The sequence below is a fragment of the Rousettus aegyptiacus genome, unplaced genomic scaffold (genome assembly GCF_014176215.1).
Source record: "Rousettus aegyptiacus isolate mRouAeg1 unplaced genomic scaffold, mRouAeg1.p scaffold_m13_p_1, whole genome shotgun sequence".
Lineage (NCBI taxonomy): Eukaryota > Metazoa > Chordata > Mammalia > Chiroptera > Pteropodidae > Rousettus > Rousettus aegyptiacus.
Window position 1 is genome coordinate 6,392,861 of NW_023416284.1, and position 14,014 is coordinate 6,406,874.

At 46.5% G+C, this 14,014-nt stretch overlaps 1 protein-coding gene across 2 annotated transcripts in view; it reads right to left on the bottom strand.

The window, feature by feature from the left end:
- MTOR (mechanistic target of rapamycin kinase) overlaps positions 1-14,014 on the bottom strand; it is a 105,056-nt gene that overhangs the window by 60,420 nt on the left and 30,622 nt on the right. For both annotated transcript variants that reach the window (XM_036228649.1, XM_016149390.2), the window contains 5 exons: positions 13,092-13,184; positions 12,273-12,419; positions 8,227-8,369; positions 5,494-5,656; positions 5,211-5,356 (listed from right to left, as the gene is read on the bottom strand). In XM_036228649.1, the coding sequence (XP_036084542.1) occupies positions 5,211-5,356; positions 5,494-5,656; positions 8,227-8,369; positions 12,273-12,419; positions 13,092-13,184 (692 nt within the window). The remainder of the gene's footprint in view (positions 1-5,210; positions 5,357-5,493; positions 5,657-8,226; positions 8,370-12,272; positions 12,420-13,091; positions 13,185-14,014) is intronic.

A 14,014-nucleotide genomic window follows, 5' to 3' on the forward strand; every position in this document is an offset into this window, starting at 1 on the left:
GGAGGCGGGGAGAAGTCCCCTGTGGATGCTTGCGCAGAACCGCCGTACACCATTCAGTCTACAGATATACCCATCTTTATTTGCCTTTTAAGAAAAGAGCTTGAAGAGCTTTCTCTTTTACCCCATCTATAACACTAAGCTGAAAAATAAAGGTAGATGGCACTATGGTTATTAACTCATGCTGTGTATATAAGCATTTTGCTTTGTAAAAATAAAATACTAGAGATTGTTTTAAACGAAGTTTCTTTTTCCTTCTGCAATAGACTTTTAGAGGTAAAGTAGTCTTAGCCATGACAAATGTCAAATAATTTTGACCTTTAAGAAGTCATTTTTCCTTGCCAAAAAGAACCATTCCCTTGAGCCAGTCAGTGTGAGGTAAGCCATGAGTCTTACTCAGTATTTTTTATCATATCAACTAGTCCTTTGTTGGAAATCTACTTAACCTCAAAAACAAGAATCTTGGGGATTTTCAGAGGAATCATGTGAGTAGAGAAGAATTATGCTGGAGCAGGGCTTCTATGGGACTAACTTTCTAAGGCAGGCAGGGCAATCTGACATGCTCAGCAGCCAGCACTATACTTCCAGGAAAGAGAGGATAAAGAGATCAGGGGGTTAGAAGGAGATGAAGAGAGGAAAGAGCATAAGATGCCTATTAGTCAGAAGTACCTGATGATTCTCTCATCTCCCACATGCCCCACAACTAAACAAAACTGAGGCTCGAGGCAATAAAAACTAAAGTAAACGAGTGGGACTCCTCAAACTAGAAATCTTCTGTTCAGTAAAGGAAATGATAATAAACTGAAAAGGCAAACTACAGTTTGGGAGAAAATACTTGCAACCCATAACCCCTAATAAAGGGTTAATATCCAAAATGTATAAAGAACTCATATAACTCAATAGCAAAAAAGCAAATAATCTGATTAAAAATTGGGCCAAGGACCTGAATAGACGCTTTTCCAAAGCAGACATCCACATGGCCAACAAGCACACGAAGAGGTGCTCGACATCACGAATTGTCAGAGAAATGCAACTCGAAACCACAGTGAGATCATGTCACACCTGGTAGGACAACCATTTAAAAAAAAAAAAAACAACGAGAGATAACCCGTGCTGACGAGGCTGCGGAGAAAGCGGACCCTGAGCAGCGCTGGCGGGGCCGGAAACTGGCACAGCCACTGTGGAGACCAGCGGGAAGGTTCCTCAAGGAACTGAAAAGAGAACTACTACACGACCCAGAGATTCCGCGTCGGGAGACATACCTGAAGGAAACGAAATCACCGTCTCGAAGACACAGCTGCACTGCCATGTTCAGTGCAGCATTTACAATAGTCTGAGTATCTTTTAACGGATGAATGGATTAAAAAAAGTTCACACACACAGGAATATTATTCAGCCTTAAAAGGGAAATTCTGTCAATTGGGACAATACGGGTCAATCTGGAGGGCATTATGCTAAGCAAAATAAGACGGAGAAAGAAAAATAGTTTGGTATCACTTACATGTAATCTTTAAAAAGCTGATTTTGCAGAAGCAGAGAACAGAACAGCGGATGCCGGGCCATAAGGAATGGGGAAATGGGGAGACGCAGGTCAAAGGGGGCAAACTTTCAGGCATCAGACGGATGAGCTCTGAGGATCCAGTCTTACAGCGTGGTGACTATGGTGCTGTATATTGCGCACCTAAAAGTTTCTAAGAGTGAGATTTTAAGCCTTCTCACCACACACACACACACACACACACACACACACTTAGCTTTGTGAGGGGGTGGATATGTTAATTTTCTTGACCTTGGTAATCATTCCGTAATGTATACCGTCACATCATTACTTTGCCCATTTGTCAGTTATTCCCCAATAAAGTTGGGGGAAAAAAAGCACCTATATTTTGCTAATCAAAACCTGTCGTTGCTGAAACTTACTCATATTTTTATATACACACAGTTGAGTAACCAAGTATAAAATTTCTGAACAAAGTTAATATTGAATTAAAAATAGTTACCATAAAAAAAAAAAAAAAAAAAAAACCACGGAGAGGCCCTAAGCCAGTGTCTGTGTTATCCACCCTCCTGGGAAGACTTCCGAGAGCAGGGCGGAGGGAAAAGGGAGCATGGTTGGGAAAGAAGGCGCAGAACACCCCCGCCGCTCGACCCGCAGGACGCAGACTCTGACCCTGACTGCTTCTGAAGTGCCTCCGTGGGCCAGGCCAGTGGACGCCGAGGACGGAGATGAGCGCAGCACAGTCTGCAGTCTCGGACCTCGGAGAGGCCGGAACCCACAGAACCAAAAGAGGGGCTCGGTGTTGCTCCTCAAGGAAAAGACCACTCTGCTCCGAGCACGCCCTCTAAGGCGTGAGGTAAGAAGGTACAAACGGCAGGAAAAAGCACAGACCTCCAACAGTTGTTGGAGCTGCGTGTCCACCTGTAAGCACTGGCTCCTGTTTCTATTTTTAATTTTGCAGATGTGTCGGTCAGAAAATTTTCTGAAAACGGGATGACGTGTCAGAGGCTGGGCAGTGAAAGCATCCAGTTTTGATCAGATCCTCTCTTCTACTAGGAGTGTCCCCACAAAATGTGTACGCTGAAGCCTAAGTGCCAGTGTGATGTCGTCGGGGGGCGGAGCCTTTGGGAGATGGTCAGGCCACGAAGGTAGAGTCCTCATGAATGGGATGGGTGCCCTTCTAAAAGAGACCCCCAGAGAGCATCTTCTCTGCTTTCCACCATCTGAACAGAGAGAAGCTGCCAACCCCAAAGAGGGTCTCACCGGAACCCAACCAACCTGGCACCCTGATCTTGGACTTCCCAGCTTCTAGAACTGTGAGAAATGAATGTCTGTTGTTTAAGTCACCAGTTTATGGTCGCTCGTTACAGCAGCCGAAATGGACTAAGTCAGCAGGCCACCAGACTTTACTCTAATGCTATGGGCTAAGCAAGTGAAAGCCACGTGTGTGTGCGAGAGTATGTGTGTTTCCAAAATTGAATACCCATTCAATCCTCTGTCCCCCTAAGAAATAATTATACTTTCTGATACATATATGAGCTTTGAGGAGACGAGTTTAGTTCACACTGCCTCAACGTTAGCCCTGGTTTGCGGATTACACGTGGATTTAATTTGTCCTGGAGAGGATGGGGAAAATGTCGATAGGCAGAAAACAGACAGATTGGTTGATCCCGCAGCAAGGGAACAACGCTGTCAGCACAGCACAGCTTTTCAAAACAAAAACAAAAACTAAGAATCTGCTGTGCGAAGATGTTTGATTGTTTTCAAAAAAGAACTTAAGGCAGTTGATTCAAATGTATACATGTGACTGAGCATTTTAAAAGTGGACAAATGGTGAAGAGAAAATAAGAGAAGGAAACAAATTAAAGCTGGAGGCAGGGAGGGCAGTTGACAAAACAGGTAAGACGTCTGTGATGTGTCAGAGGTGGGCCAGGAACGTGAGCCACTGGGAGGAAGGAAGCCGATCTACTAACGCACAGCACTGTCCCCGAGACCAGAGCGAGCAGTGGCTCAGCACTGCACAACCACCACTGGACAGACCACCGGGAAACGGTTCCCCGGAGCTCGCCAGAGGTGGGGCGAGTGCTGCCAGGGACATCCCCAACAGCAGCTTTGCCTAAGGCTGTTTCCTAAAACGACCTTTAACGAAAACAATGGCAGAACATCGCAGTATAAAAAGCCACAAATGGAAATAGAAAAGGGCAGACCTTTTGGTCTGGTGACCAACCGAAGGGAGGCGAGCTGAGCAGAATCAGACTGGGAACAAACCCCAGAGCTTCAAGTACTGGCTTTACCTCGGAACAGAGGTGTGTGTCTGTGTGTTGTTTCCTTAAAGCCAACATTAACCTGCAGGGAACTCTGAGGACTTATTTTCAATTACATTGGCTTAATAAGTTAAATAACCTTCTCGAACACTTTTACAGGCCTCTGACTATATCCTTCTACTACAAACATGCATAAATGGTAACGCTTCTATGATTATCTCAAGTATGGGGGAAAAACTGGGGTAGAATGAGGGAGGAATGAGGGAGGTTTCAGGAGATATCAAATAGGAAAAGGTTAGCAAGGAAAGTAATGTTATCTGATGTTCAAGTTGTTGCATTCAGTTACCAGGTTTTCTATTAGCACAGCAGGCTGCATCGCCTAAGCCAGAGATGGGAGGAAGAAATGCAGGTTTTTACATCTGCTGTGCCTCATGTGAAACTAAAGCCTAACTCATTGGATGGCATGTTTACAACTGTTTTGACGTGACGTGGTATTTTTAGAAATCAACATTCTCTCAAAGCCCAATTTATTTGGGCGAAAACATGACTCTATCTTTTCGGTCACTTTTCAGAGTGTCTAAAGGGACACCTTTTAGCATCTACGCAAAAGCAGAGCTAGCAAAGGACTTGGCTATTCGATCATGTTCTCAAATAAGGAAGCATCACACACAGCAGACTGTTTCGCGGCCACAGCAGAGATACTTATTAGCTGGGTGATTTTTTCCTAGATTATCTGTAGTGAAATAATCAACCACGTTCACATTTACATGAAGATAATGAGATCCCGGAGTTAATATTCCCTGATAATCATTAGGAGAAGTGAATAGTTCTCTAGGAGCTGAGTTAACATTTCGGATGCTTATAATTTCCTAATGGCAGAAAATTTATGAAACAACCTATTTTTTCCATACCCAGAAGACTCAAGATCAGCTTATGAGGGTAGAGAACATGACCAAACCGGGGGAAAGGACCACGGAACCTCCGACTTCGCTCTGCCTTTTATAGTCGTGCAACTCCGGAGGAGGGAGACTCAGGCGCCCACATATTAAGTCAATAAAACCCCGGCCTGCCCTCGGTGGCCTCTGAGGCACGGGAACCAGCACGTCCCACTCCCGCCCCGGAGAGCACTATCTAACCCAGGCATAAAATCTCTTTCTCCTAGGCTGCTATGGAAACGGAACTGCTTCTAGACTGATTTCATTGGGACGAGCCAGCAAATAGGTTGGAAAACAACAGGGGCCCAAGTGCTGTGGGTCAACAGAAGTGACAATTATGACTAGAATACTGGGGAGAGCCATCTGCGACCACATGTCATTTAAACGCGCTGGCCGGACCTGATGGCAGATTTCACAGAGCTGATCTCTCCAAGCGACTCTGGTGAGCTGGCAACACAGCGGGAAAGAGAGGGCATTGGAGAGGAAGGCGGCAATTAAACAGGGCTTCCGGCCTACCTGATGAGAGACTCTAGGATGGCCGGGGTGGGACCCTTCTGGAACTCCAGCTCTTTGTAGTGCAGCGCTTTGGCATACGCCCGGCACTTGGCGGCCCTCTCACCCAGCAGAACAATGCCATTGTCGTCTCTCAGTGGCAGGGGGCCCTGGGGGAGAGCAGAAGCCCGTAGCATAGGAAAATGGCAGACGGGGCACAAACGGGAGCGGGCCGCGTGACTGCTTCTCCCCTCCCACCGGCGGGGTCCCTGACGGGCTCCATCTGGACAATGGGACAAAGCCTCACCTTGTCACTGTGTTCCATGAATTCAGCCAGGTTTAAGAGGGTTTGTGTGACTTCGGCGATATCTTGCGAGGTGAGGGCCAACTCGATGCTTCTGATGAGTTCATCCTGTTGGTCTTCGTTCAGTTCAGACCAGCAGGACACAAACGCAGCGTTAAAGAGATCCCTGGAGGCGGAGAAGGGTGGAGAAAGACGTGGAGACGCCTCTGCCTGGTGCACAGTCACACCCTTTGGCCCACTCCTGGCATCACTGACACTGGCTATAACAGACCAGAGCTGGCCAGTGGAACTTGCTGGAAATGATCTGTGTCTTCCCTGTCCGATATGGTCGCCACTGATCACTGAGGCCTTGCACTATGGTGAGTGTGACTGAGGAACTGGATGTGGAGTTTTAATTTTAATTAACTTAAATTAAAATAACTACATGTGGCTAGTGACTATTGTATTTTACAGTGCACGTATAGAAGAGCAGAGAAAAGTAACTGGTCTCCACGGGCACGTTTCGTGGCAGTTTTTGTACCATTTCCCATCACTGGAGGGGGCGAACAGGAAGGGGACTTCTAACACAGAAGTTAGCATTAACAGATTCTGAAAATAATAATCTTCAAATGATTCTTGGGATAGTCCTCAGGCAATGTCCAAATCGCTAAAATTGGAAGTGGCAAAGGCAGCATCGGCTACTGTTTTAAAAAATACAACCGTAAACCTTAGTTAAGCGGCCACAAACAAAATGCCAACAGAACTAGAAGCATTAGCGAATTTAGAATCCAAGTCCGTGAGTCTTCAAAGGCTACAGGAGCCAATCTCCAACAGCTGGGGCACTGCGAGGACCTGGACCCAGAGGTGCCATTTCTAACATCACCAAAAGTATTTTAAATCACGACAGCACCCCATGGGAGGGACATATCTGCTACCCGCTGCCGTAAGAACTTTAATCCAACTCTCTCTTTTTTGGTGGATGTAGGGGGAGGAGTGTTGGAAACTACAGAAAATGCCTATGCTGTATGAGTTTAGCATTTGACGGCTCTGCATCTACTTTTTACTACATATTAAAAAGGTTAAGTCAGAGCAAGGTATATAATTTTGGAATCTGATAGGCCAAACAACATTTGAAATTCAAAGGATAACATAAAGACTGAAAGAAACTGAAAGAAGTCCTGCGCAAATTAAGAAATAAGTTTTCTGATCTTGGTCCAAGGCCACATTGGATCCCAAATGAAAATATCTGGCACTCAGGGGATAAACACATATGTGTGTATTTATCACAAGCCTCTTCTGGGTGACATTGTGTTCAAGTGTCTTGGAACAGAAGAGAGAGATGATAAGTCAGCTAAACACATGAAATCTGCACACGACGGAAACAGAGAAGTCCTAGGATCTATTTTTAAAGCGTTATAAAAAACTTGGAAGAAATGAGATGCACCAGATCATGGCAGCAAAGGCACAGTCTCGGGGACCGTCCCTAAACACTCTGCTGAGCCACGCCTGCTCACTGCACCCCAACGGCAAACCAGCTGTGCTGACAAACGCGAAACGAAACGCCCTTTTTGCTTCTTGCTTCTTGCTAACGAGAAGGGCTATCTGTTAATTAAGTCCCCATTTACGCCACATTGTAAATGATACCTGTCCACTGTAGAAAAATTTGGAAAAAAGGGGATAAAAAAAGAAAATAATCACTCCTTAAACCTCCTTAGAAATAATCATTGTTGTATTACTTTCTCATTTTTTCCCTACGTAAATGTATTTTTAATAGTTGAAATCACACATTTATACTATTTTGTATTCCATTTCATTCACTTGCATTATCCTAAAAACTTTTACGTGCATTAAAACTTTTTATAAACCAAAATTTTCATAGCTGGTTATAATGTACTATTTAAAACAGCATTTTTTATGGCAGATTCTACTTTCTAAAGATGGCTGCAACTCTCTGGTTCCACATGCTCGGCTGGAATCCTGCTACTATCCTATTAAGATGTGGCACCCATGTCTCCTCCCCTAGAAACTGAGGGCCTGTGTGACTACCTTGAACGACAGAGTATGGCAGAGTGACGCTATGTGACTTTCAAGGCTAGGTCACACAAATACCATGTACTTCCTCAGGGACACTCACTCTTGAACCCGGCCCGTATTCTACAAGGAAGCCCGAGCACGTCATCAAGCGATCCAGGTGCAGAGGAACAAAGGCCCCCAGCCAGGGATGGACTTCAAGTCCACAGTCAGCCCCAACTTGCTAGACATATGAATAAGCCAGCTTGAAATTAAATCTTCTAGCCCACGAACATCCCCACTGACTCAGTGTGGAGCGGAGACAAGCTGTCCTTACGAATCCTGCACAAATCGCAGGTTCATGAGCAAAATAAGTGACTGTTATTTTAGACCATTAAGTTTTGGGGTATTTGTAATGCAGCAATAAATAACTGGAATATATATTATTATTGGAAACATGTTAAACTATTACATAGTTATTTTCAGAGTTGTAAGTGACTTTGTCACTTTGTAATTAAAATCCTGGACCTCAATCTACTAAGGAAAGGTCGACCAGCAAGGTTAAGGTGGATGCTTTTCCTGCAACATGAGCTTCTTTAATTTGCCTTTTTATTTCCCGCCCCCCGAAGTTAGCAAAACTAAGGAGACTAGCCCTACTGCTATTGCTAATTCCTGCATGTGGTTTTCTACGCGCTGGTCCGCCTGACCCCAGTCTGAAGCTGGAAGCAGGAGCCGGACATGCCGTACCTGGCCATCGGGTTGTAGGCCTGGGCCAGGGCCCAGCATGAGCGCAGGGAGGGCGACGAGGAGTCCTTCAGCAGCTCCAGGCTCAGCCGCCTCAGCCACTCCAGCCAGTCATCTTTGGAGACCCTTCTGGCAGCTCCCCAGGCCTGTAGCCCCACAGGCGACAATGGAAAACCATCAACTTCAAGGGCCAATTGTCCGGAGCTCTCATCTTTTTAATGATTATTCTGCTTCTTTGATTTATAAAATTATACCTCTTATGACAAAATTCCCCCAGAGTACAAACACCAGAGTAATATTGAATTAAAAGCCATGAGGCAAAAACAGCAACCTCTGGGGTATACATGGCACAGGAAAAGCCAGTTTTACAACTCGTTTGTGCTGGATTCTATCAACAAAGCAGAGAGCACTACGGACCCAGAATGGATAAGAACTGTCACACTCAGACTGCAGTCAACTAATGGCCTCCAGCGGTGAGTGAAGGGGCCTGGGCACCCTCTGCATTAGGACGCTGGCTCATCTGACAGCAGAGTCACACAGGGAGAGGGAAACGCTCAGATTCACACCACTGTAAGTCATGTTATAACCAGGTGAGCGGTGAGCCCAAGGCATACGGCGCTGTGGTGGAATGAGACAGAAGAAATAGCAGGTTTCATGTTTACTTTCTAGTAAGCGCCCTCTAACTCTGCTCAAGACTCTGAGCCCCCCAGGCATCAAGCTACTCCAGGGGCAGCTCAGGGAGGTGGCTGCAAAGACTCGGGCTCTGGAGATGGGCAATACAGTGCAGTGGCCAATGGTCACACTCTGGAGCTCAGTGGCTTGAGTGCAAATCCCAGTTATGCAACTTATTGGCTGTCTGACCTTGGACAAGTTACTTAACTCTTTTGTGCCTCAGTTTCCTCCTCTGTAAAACAGGGATAATAGTCCCTACTTTACAGGGTGTTTCAGGGATTAACTAAGCACATACGTGTAAAGGACTTACAACAGTGCTTAGCCCACAGTCAGTGCTGTGTGTGAGGGCCTATCACTCTCAAGTTAGAAATACCTGGTTAGAACCCTGGCTCTGCCACTCAGTCGCTGTGGCACTGTGGGCTAGTCTCTCATCTGCTGCATCTGAGCCTGTCTTCCTTACCTGGGGATAATGTGTCTAAAGGCCTGGCTGGGACAGAAGAGCAAAAAAAAAAAATGGTTATAATTATTATCAAAATGACATCTCTTTGAACTGGCCTGATCCTAACTGCTAAATCTCAAACTTTTAAAATATATTCTTAAAAGAATATTCAAGCAGAACAGACATGCCGATCATCCATCCCTAAGCTGAGGAAATCACAGTTAGAGAAGAAGCTCTCAAGTGAAGTGGTCCAGGGAGGTAAAGAGACCTCACGTGTGCGGCACCCAACCACTAGTGACTCAAGCCATCGCCTCGCGGGGATAACCTGGAGACTTGCCGCAGCTTTTGATGAGTTACCAATGAGTGATATTACACGAACTATTATTTCGTGTCAAAAACCAAAGTAGAGATAACTACAAGAGACACGTTAAGAACTTACGTGAAAGATTCTCGCTGACCATCACTGAGAACCCCTGAACGAGAAAGAAGAGTGACACTGGATCCCAAAGACTCGCCTTTTAGACCCTGTTCTGCTGAACGAAAGGGGGACATGGGTCCTTTGCTATCCATGTATTTCTGGCTCCCTCGCCACACAGTGGGTCTCTGGATGGCTGCACCGTAGTACACGGCACTTTGAAAGCTGGACACACACAGGAAGTATCCCCAGCGCCTTCTGCCTCTAAGGAGTGAGTGAGTCTGGGCAAAGCAGAAGCAACTCAGCACAGTGGTGAAGAGACAGGGCTCTGGACCCACACCATCTAGGACAGATCCTGGCTCCACCATTGACTAGCTGACATCGGGCATGTTACCTAAACCTTTCAGTACCTCGATGTCCACATCTGTATAATGGGGACAGCAATGACAGCACCTAACTCACAGCGTTACTGTGAAAATTAAATGAATCAACACGTGCAAAGTGCTCACAACAGTGCCTGACAAATGTCGGTAGCTGTTATTGCGATTGTTCTTGCGACCATTTGATAATGGTAGCAAATAGGTCTTTAAAAAAATCTCAGCTTAAAGAGACAACTGCACAATCTTATCAGGCAGGCTGAGTCCCCCACATGGGCCTTTCCCCACTGCTCTTTAATTTAAAACATAAGCAACTCTTAATTCTCTGGGTTCTGTAGCTACTGTTTAAACACCGGCCAGTTTCCTTTTGCCCCTATCTGCCACTGTCTGCCTCACCTGGTAACACTGGTTTAGGCCCGTGGGATGCCAGCTTATTCATTTAGCAGGTAAGCCCAATAGAAGCTGCTGAAAATCCTGGAAGGCATTCTAGAAGTATACATAAATGGTTTTTATATTTCCTGTACCATGTAAATTCTCCAGTAAGTAACACAACCAGTAAAAGGTGACTGAGGTAGTCACCTTTTTTTGAAACCTGGTTAACACTGGTAAATGTACCAATTTCTAATTATCACCACATAAATAAATATGTAGAAACACAATTTACTTTTCGATGAAATGGGGCTGAGAGGCAGCTGTGGAGGATTTTCCTTAGGGTTTTTGAACCTGATCTGTTCTCTCAGGTATAATAAATGACTCTTTTTTTCCGTTTGGCAAAGGTTATGCTTATTTTTTCAAGTCCTGGGTAGAAAGCAAAACTTCCTGGAAGCAAACGAGACTACTGGGGAATTTCCTATAATAAAGACCAAAGCTCTGAAGCGGGGTGGACGGCTGCCTGGTTGGAAGGACACTCTGAACCGAGGCAGGCTGAAAACATCTGGGTGGAAACACGCATCTGGCCTCCCTGCCCGGCCTTCCCTCAAGTGTGAGGTGTCGGCGCGGTGGCCTCAAAACTGCCTGGGAATGCCAGGTGACTGATGACCCTTCTCTTCCTCCCAAGGTCCCAGAGCAGCAGTCACAAAACCCCCAGAGGAAAGCAGCGCCACTCCTGGCCCAGGGATCTCTCCCCATGCCACCCTAAACCATCAAACGTCTCTGGGCAGTGGTCACTTTCGAGCTGTCTGGGCAGGTCAAGACTGACACCACAGTCAGTAATAAACCCCAAGTGTTCCGAAGCTGCGGGTGAACACGGGCACACAGGTCTTGGCCTTGGCCGGAGAGAACGAGTCAGCTGGGACCCAGTTCTGCCCAGTTCTCTACCGCTACCTGCCTCCGCACATGAAGTGCAGCTGCCTTGGGTCGGCTGCTAATGAAGAGGAACACCATGTTGAAATCCAAGCCGGGAGCTGCTTACACTCACCAGAAGCACTAAAAACTAATGTAAAATGGGGGAAATAAGCCACCTGGTATGTTTATTAAAAGTCAGTGATGTAACTATGATTATTGTGCTCAGATCCATCACAGAGGTTTTGAAACTGCCTGTTTTTAAGTGGATGACTGATGGCATACACAGTGAGAAGCTGGTCATAGAGAGTTTAGCATAGAGAGTTTAGCGCTTATCTGCAAAGATTTAAAATGTCGCTACTTAGGAGCATGGGCATCATCTGGGAGCTTGTTAGACATGCAGAACATCAGGCCCGACCTTGAAACGCCTGAATAAGAATAAGCATTCTGCCAAGCTCCCCAGCATTTGGTGAGCCCTGTGAGTCTGAGAGGTTTGAGAAGCTCTGCTTTCAAGAGCCTGCATCAGCCTCAGTGCGCACCAGGGGGTTCGCTGGTTGTGTTCTATTCACGTAAAAAAAAAAAAAAAAAAAAAAAAAAAAGATTGTCATTTGCAGCAAAGTGCTCTACTATCAAAGCTCTACGGGAGCACAAAAGGAGACTGTTCTTTATTTTTCCACTGATAAAAAACATTTTATAATTCAGACACCCTGAGAAAGACAAAATGACCTAAGCTCCTGGCATCTAGATGTTCAGGAAAATGCTTGGGCTGGTTTTTGGTCATTTCACACTGAAAGCAGCAAGAGCTGAAGGTTCTGCAGGAGAGCAGGGCTCTCCTTCCCCGGCGCCCCGGAAACAAAGGACCTGCCTTTTGGAGGTTGATGGTGCTGACGTGCAGCTTCTTCATGGGTCCCGTCTCCACTGGCCCACTAGCTGACGCGTCCCCTTGGCCACTCCTCTGCGTTCGATGCTGGTGAATCAAAGGGTCCTCCTCCTCGTCAGCAAGGGTGTAGCCCTACAACCGGAGAGGGAGAGACAAAGCCTGAGAACCCACGAGCGGCGCCCACTTTAGAGAACGCCCTGAGCCTTGAGAGGGCCGTGCCTTCTGGAAGAGCCAGGACTTAGGTATGGCTCCATGGACGGACAAACCGCGGCACGGGTGGGCTGCACTCCCCACTGTCGATCGGTCTTTGTTGGTCACTCCTGGTCACTGACAAGCACTGACACCAGTATGAGCATGCAACTGGCAGACAGGAAGCAACTGTGAGCAATGTAAAAGTGATGAGGAGCAGGGCCAGCAGAGAGGCCACTTTCTGTGCCGGTGTGGCCTGAGAGCCGAGAATGGTTTTTACATTTTGAGAAAAATTTTTAAAAAAATTAATATTTTGTAACCCATGAAACTGATTAGAGAGTTATATTTTGGTGTCCATAAAATAAAGAAATCACCGTCATGCGGCCAGGCTCACTCATTCACGTGCGCCCGTGGCTGGTTTCAGGCTGCAGCGGCAGAGCTGAGCAGAAGACCACACAGCCTGCAAAGCTGGGAAAATGCGCCGTCTTTACAGAGCAAGTTTGCCAATCGCTAGTTGAGAACTAAAAAGCGAGATATGCCCCATAGCTAAGATTACCAGAACACGGATGGGAAAGACAATGGGGGACTCCGAAACAAAAACAAAGTGCAGTTCACCTTGACAATTCTGCAGATGAGGACATCGTAGCGCTGATGGTTGATTCGGTGTCGCACCAGAACTTTATTCACCATCGGAATGAAAATTTGGTACTATGACGGGAGAGGAAGGAGATGAGAAAGCATGACTTCGGAGAGTGGAAAGCAGAGAAGAGAATTACCATCACTACCTCATAGTTATTTCTTCTGGGTTTTGGGCTAGCTCCGTGGTATTCAGAAGAATCACTTTCTACCCACTCCTGCTACAAATCTCATCCCTTTCATCTTCCGTCTGGGTTTTACTGCAACGGCCTTTGAGCAGTCTCTCTGCTTCCACTCTTGGCTCAGTCTGTCCTTCCACGTGGCACGGACAGTAATCACTTAAAAATGTGAGGTGAGATCACAGTCCTCCTGTGCTCAAAATCCTCCAAAGACCTCTAGTCTTGGCTCAGAGGAAATGCCAAAGTATTTACAATGGCCCGTAACAGTGATGTGGAAATGGCATCAGAGTCACCTGGGAGCTCATAAAACCAGAGTGTGCTGGGCCCCGCAGCCAGAGTTTCTGGCTCAGAGGGCTTGGGGTGGGGCCCGAGACCGCATTTTCTAATATGTCTCAGCTATGTAGATTAGGACACCGCTCACCTGGGATCACATTTTGAGACTCACTGGCCTCAATACCTAGTTTCCTCGCCCCGCCCCCGCCCCGCCCTATCTCTGACCTTTTCCTCGCACTTCCCCTTGTTCCCTCCTCTGAAGTCACACTGCCTCCTGCAATTCCTTGAACCTTCAAGCATGCTGCCAGCTCGCATCCTTGCATTCGCTATTCCTTCTGTCCGCGTCCAACTCCCCGGGCTGAGCCTTTACTTTATGTAGGTCTCTGCTCAGACGTCGGCTTATCAGAGGTCTTCACTGCCTGCCCTGCATGAGCAGCATCTCTCCCACCC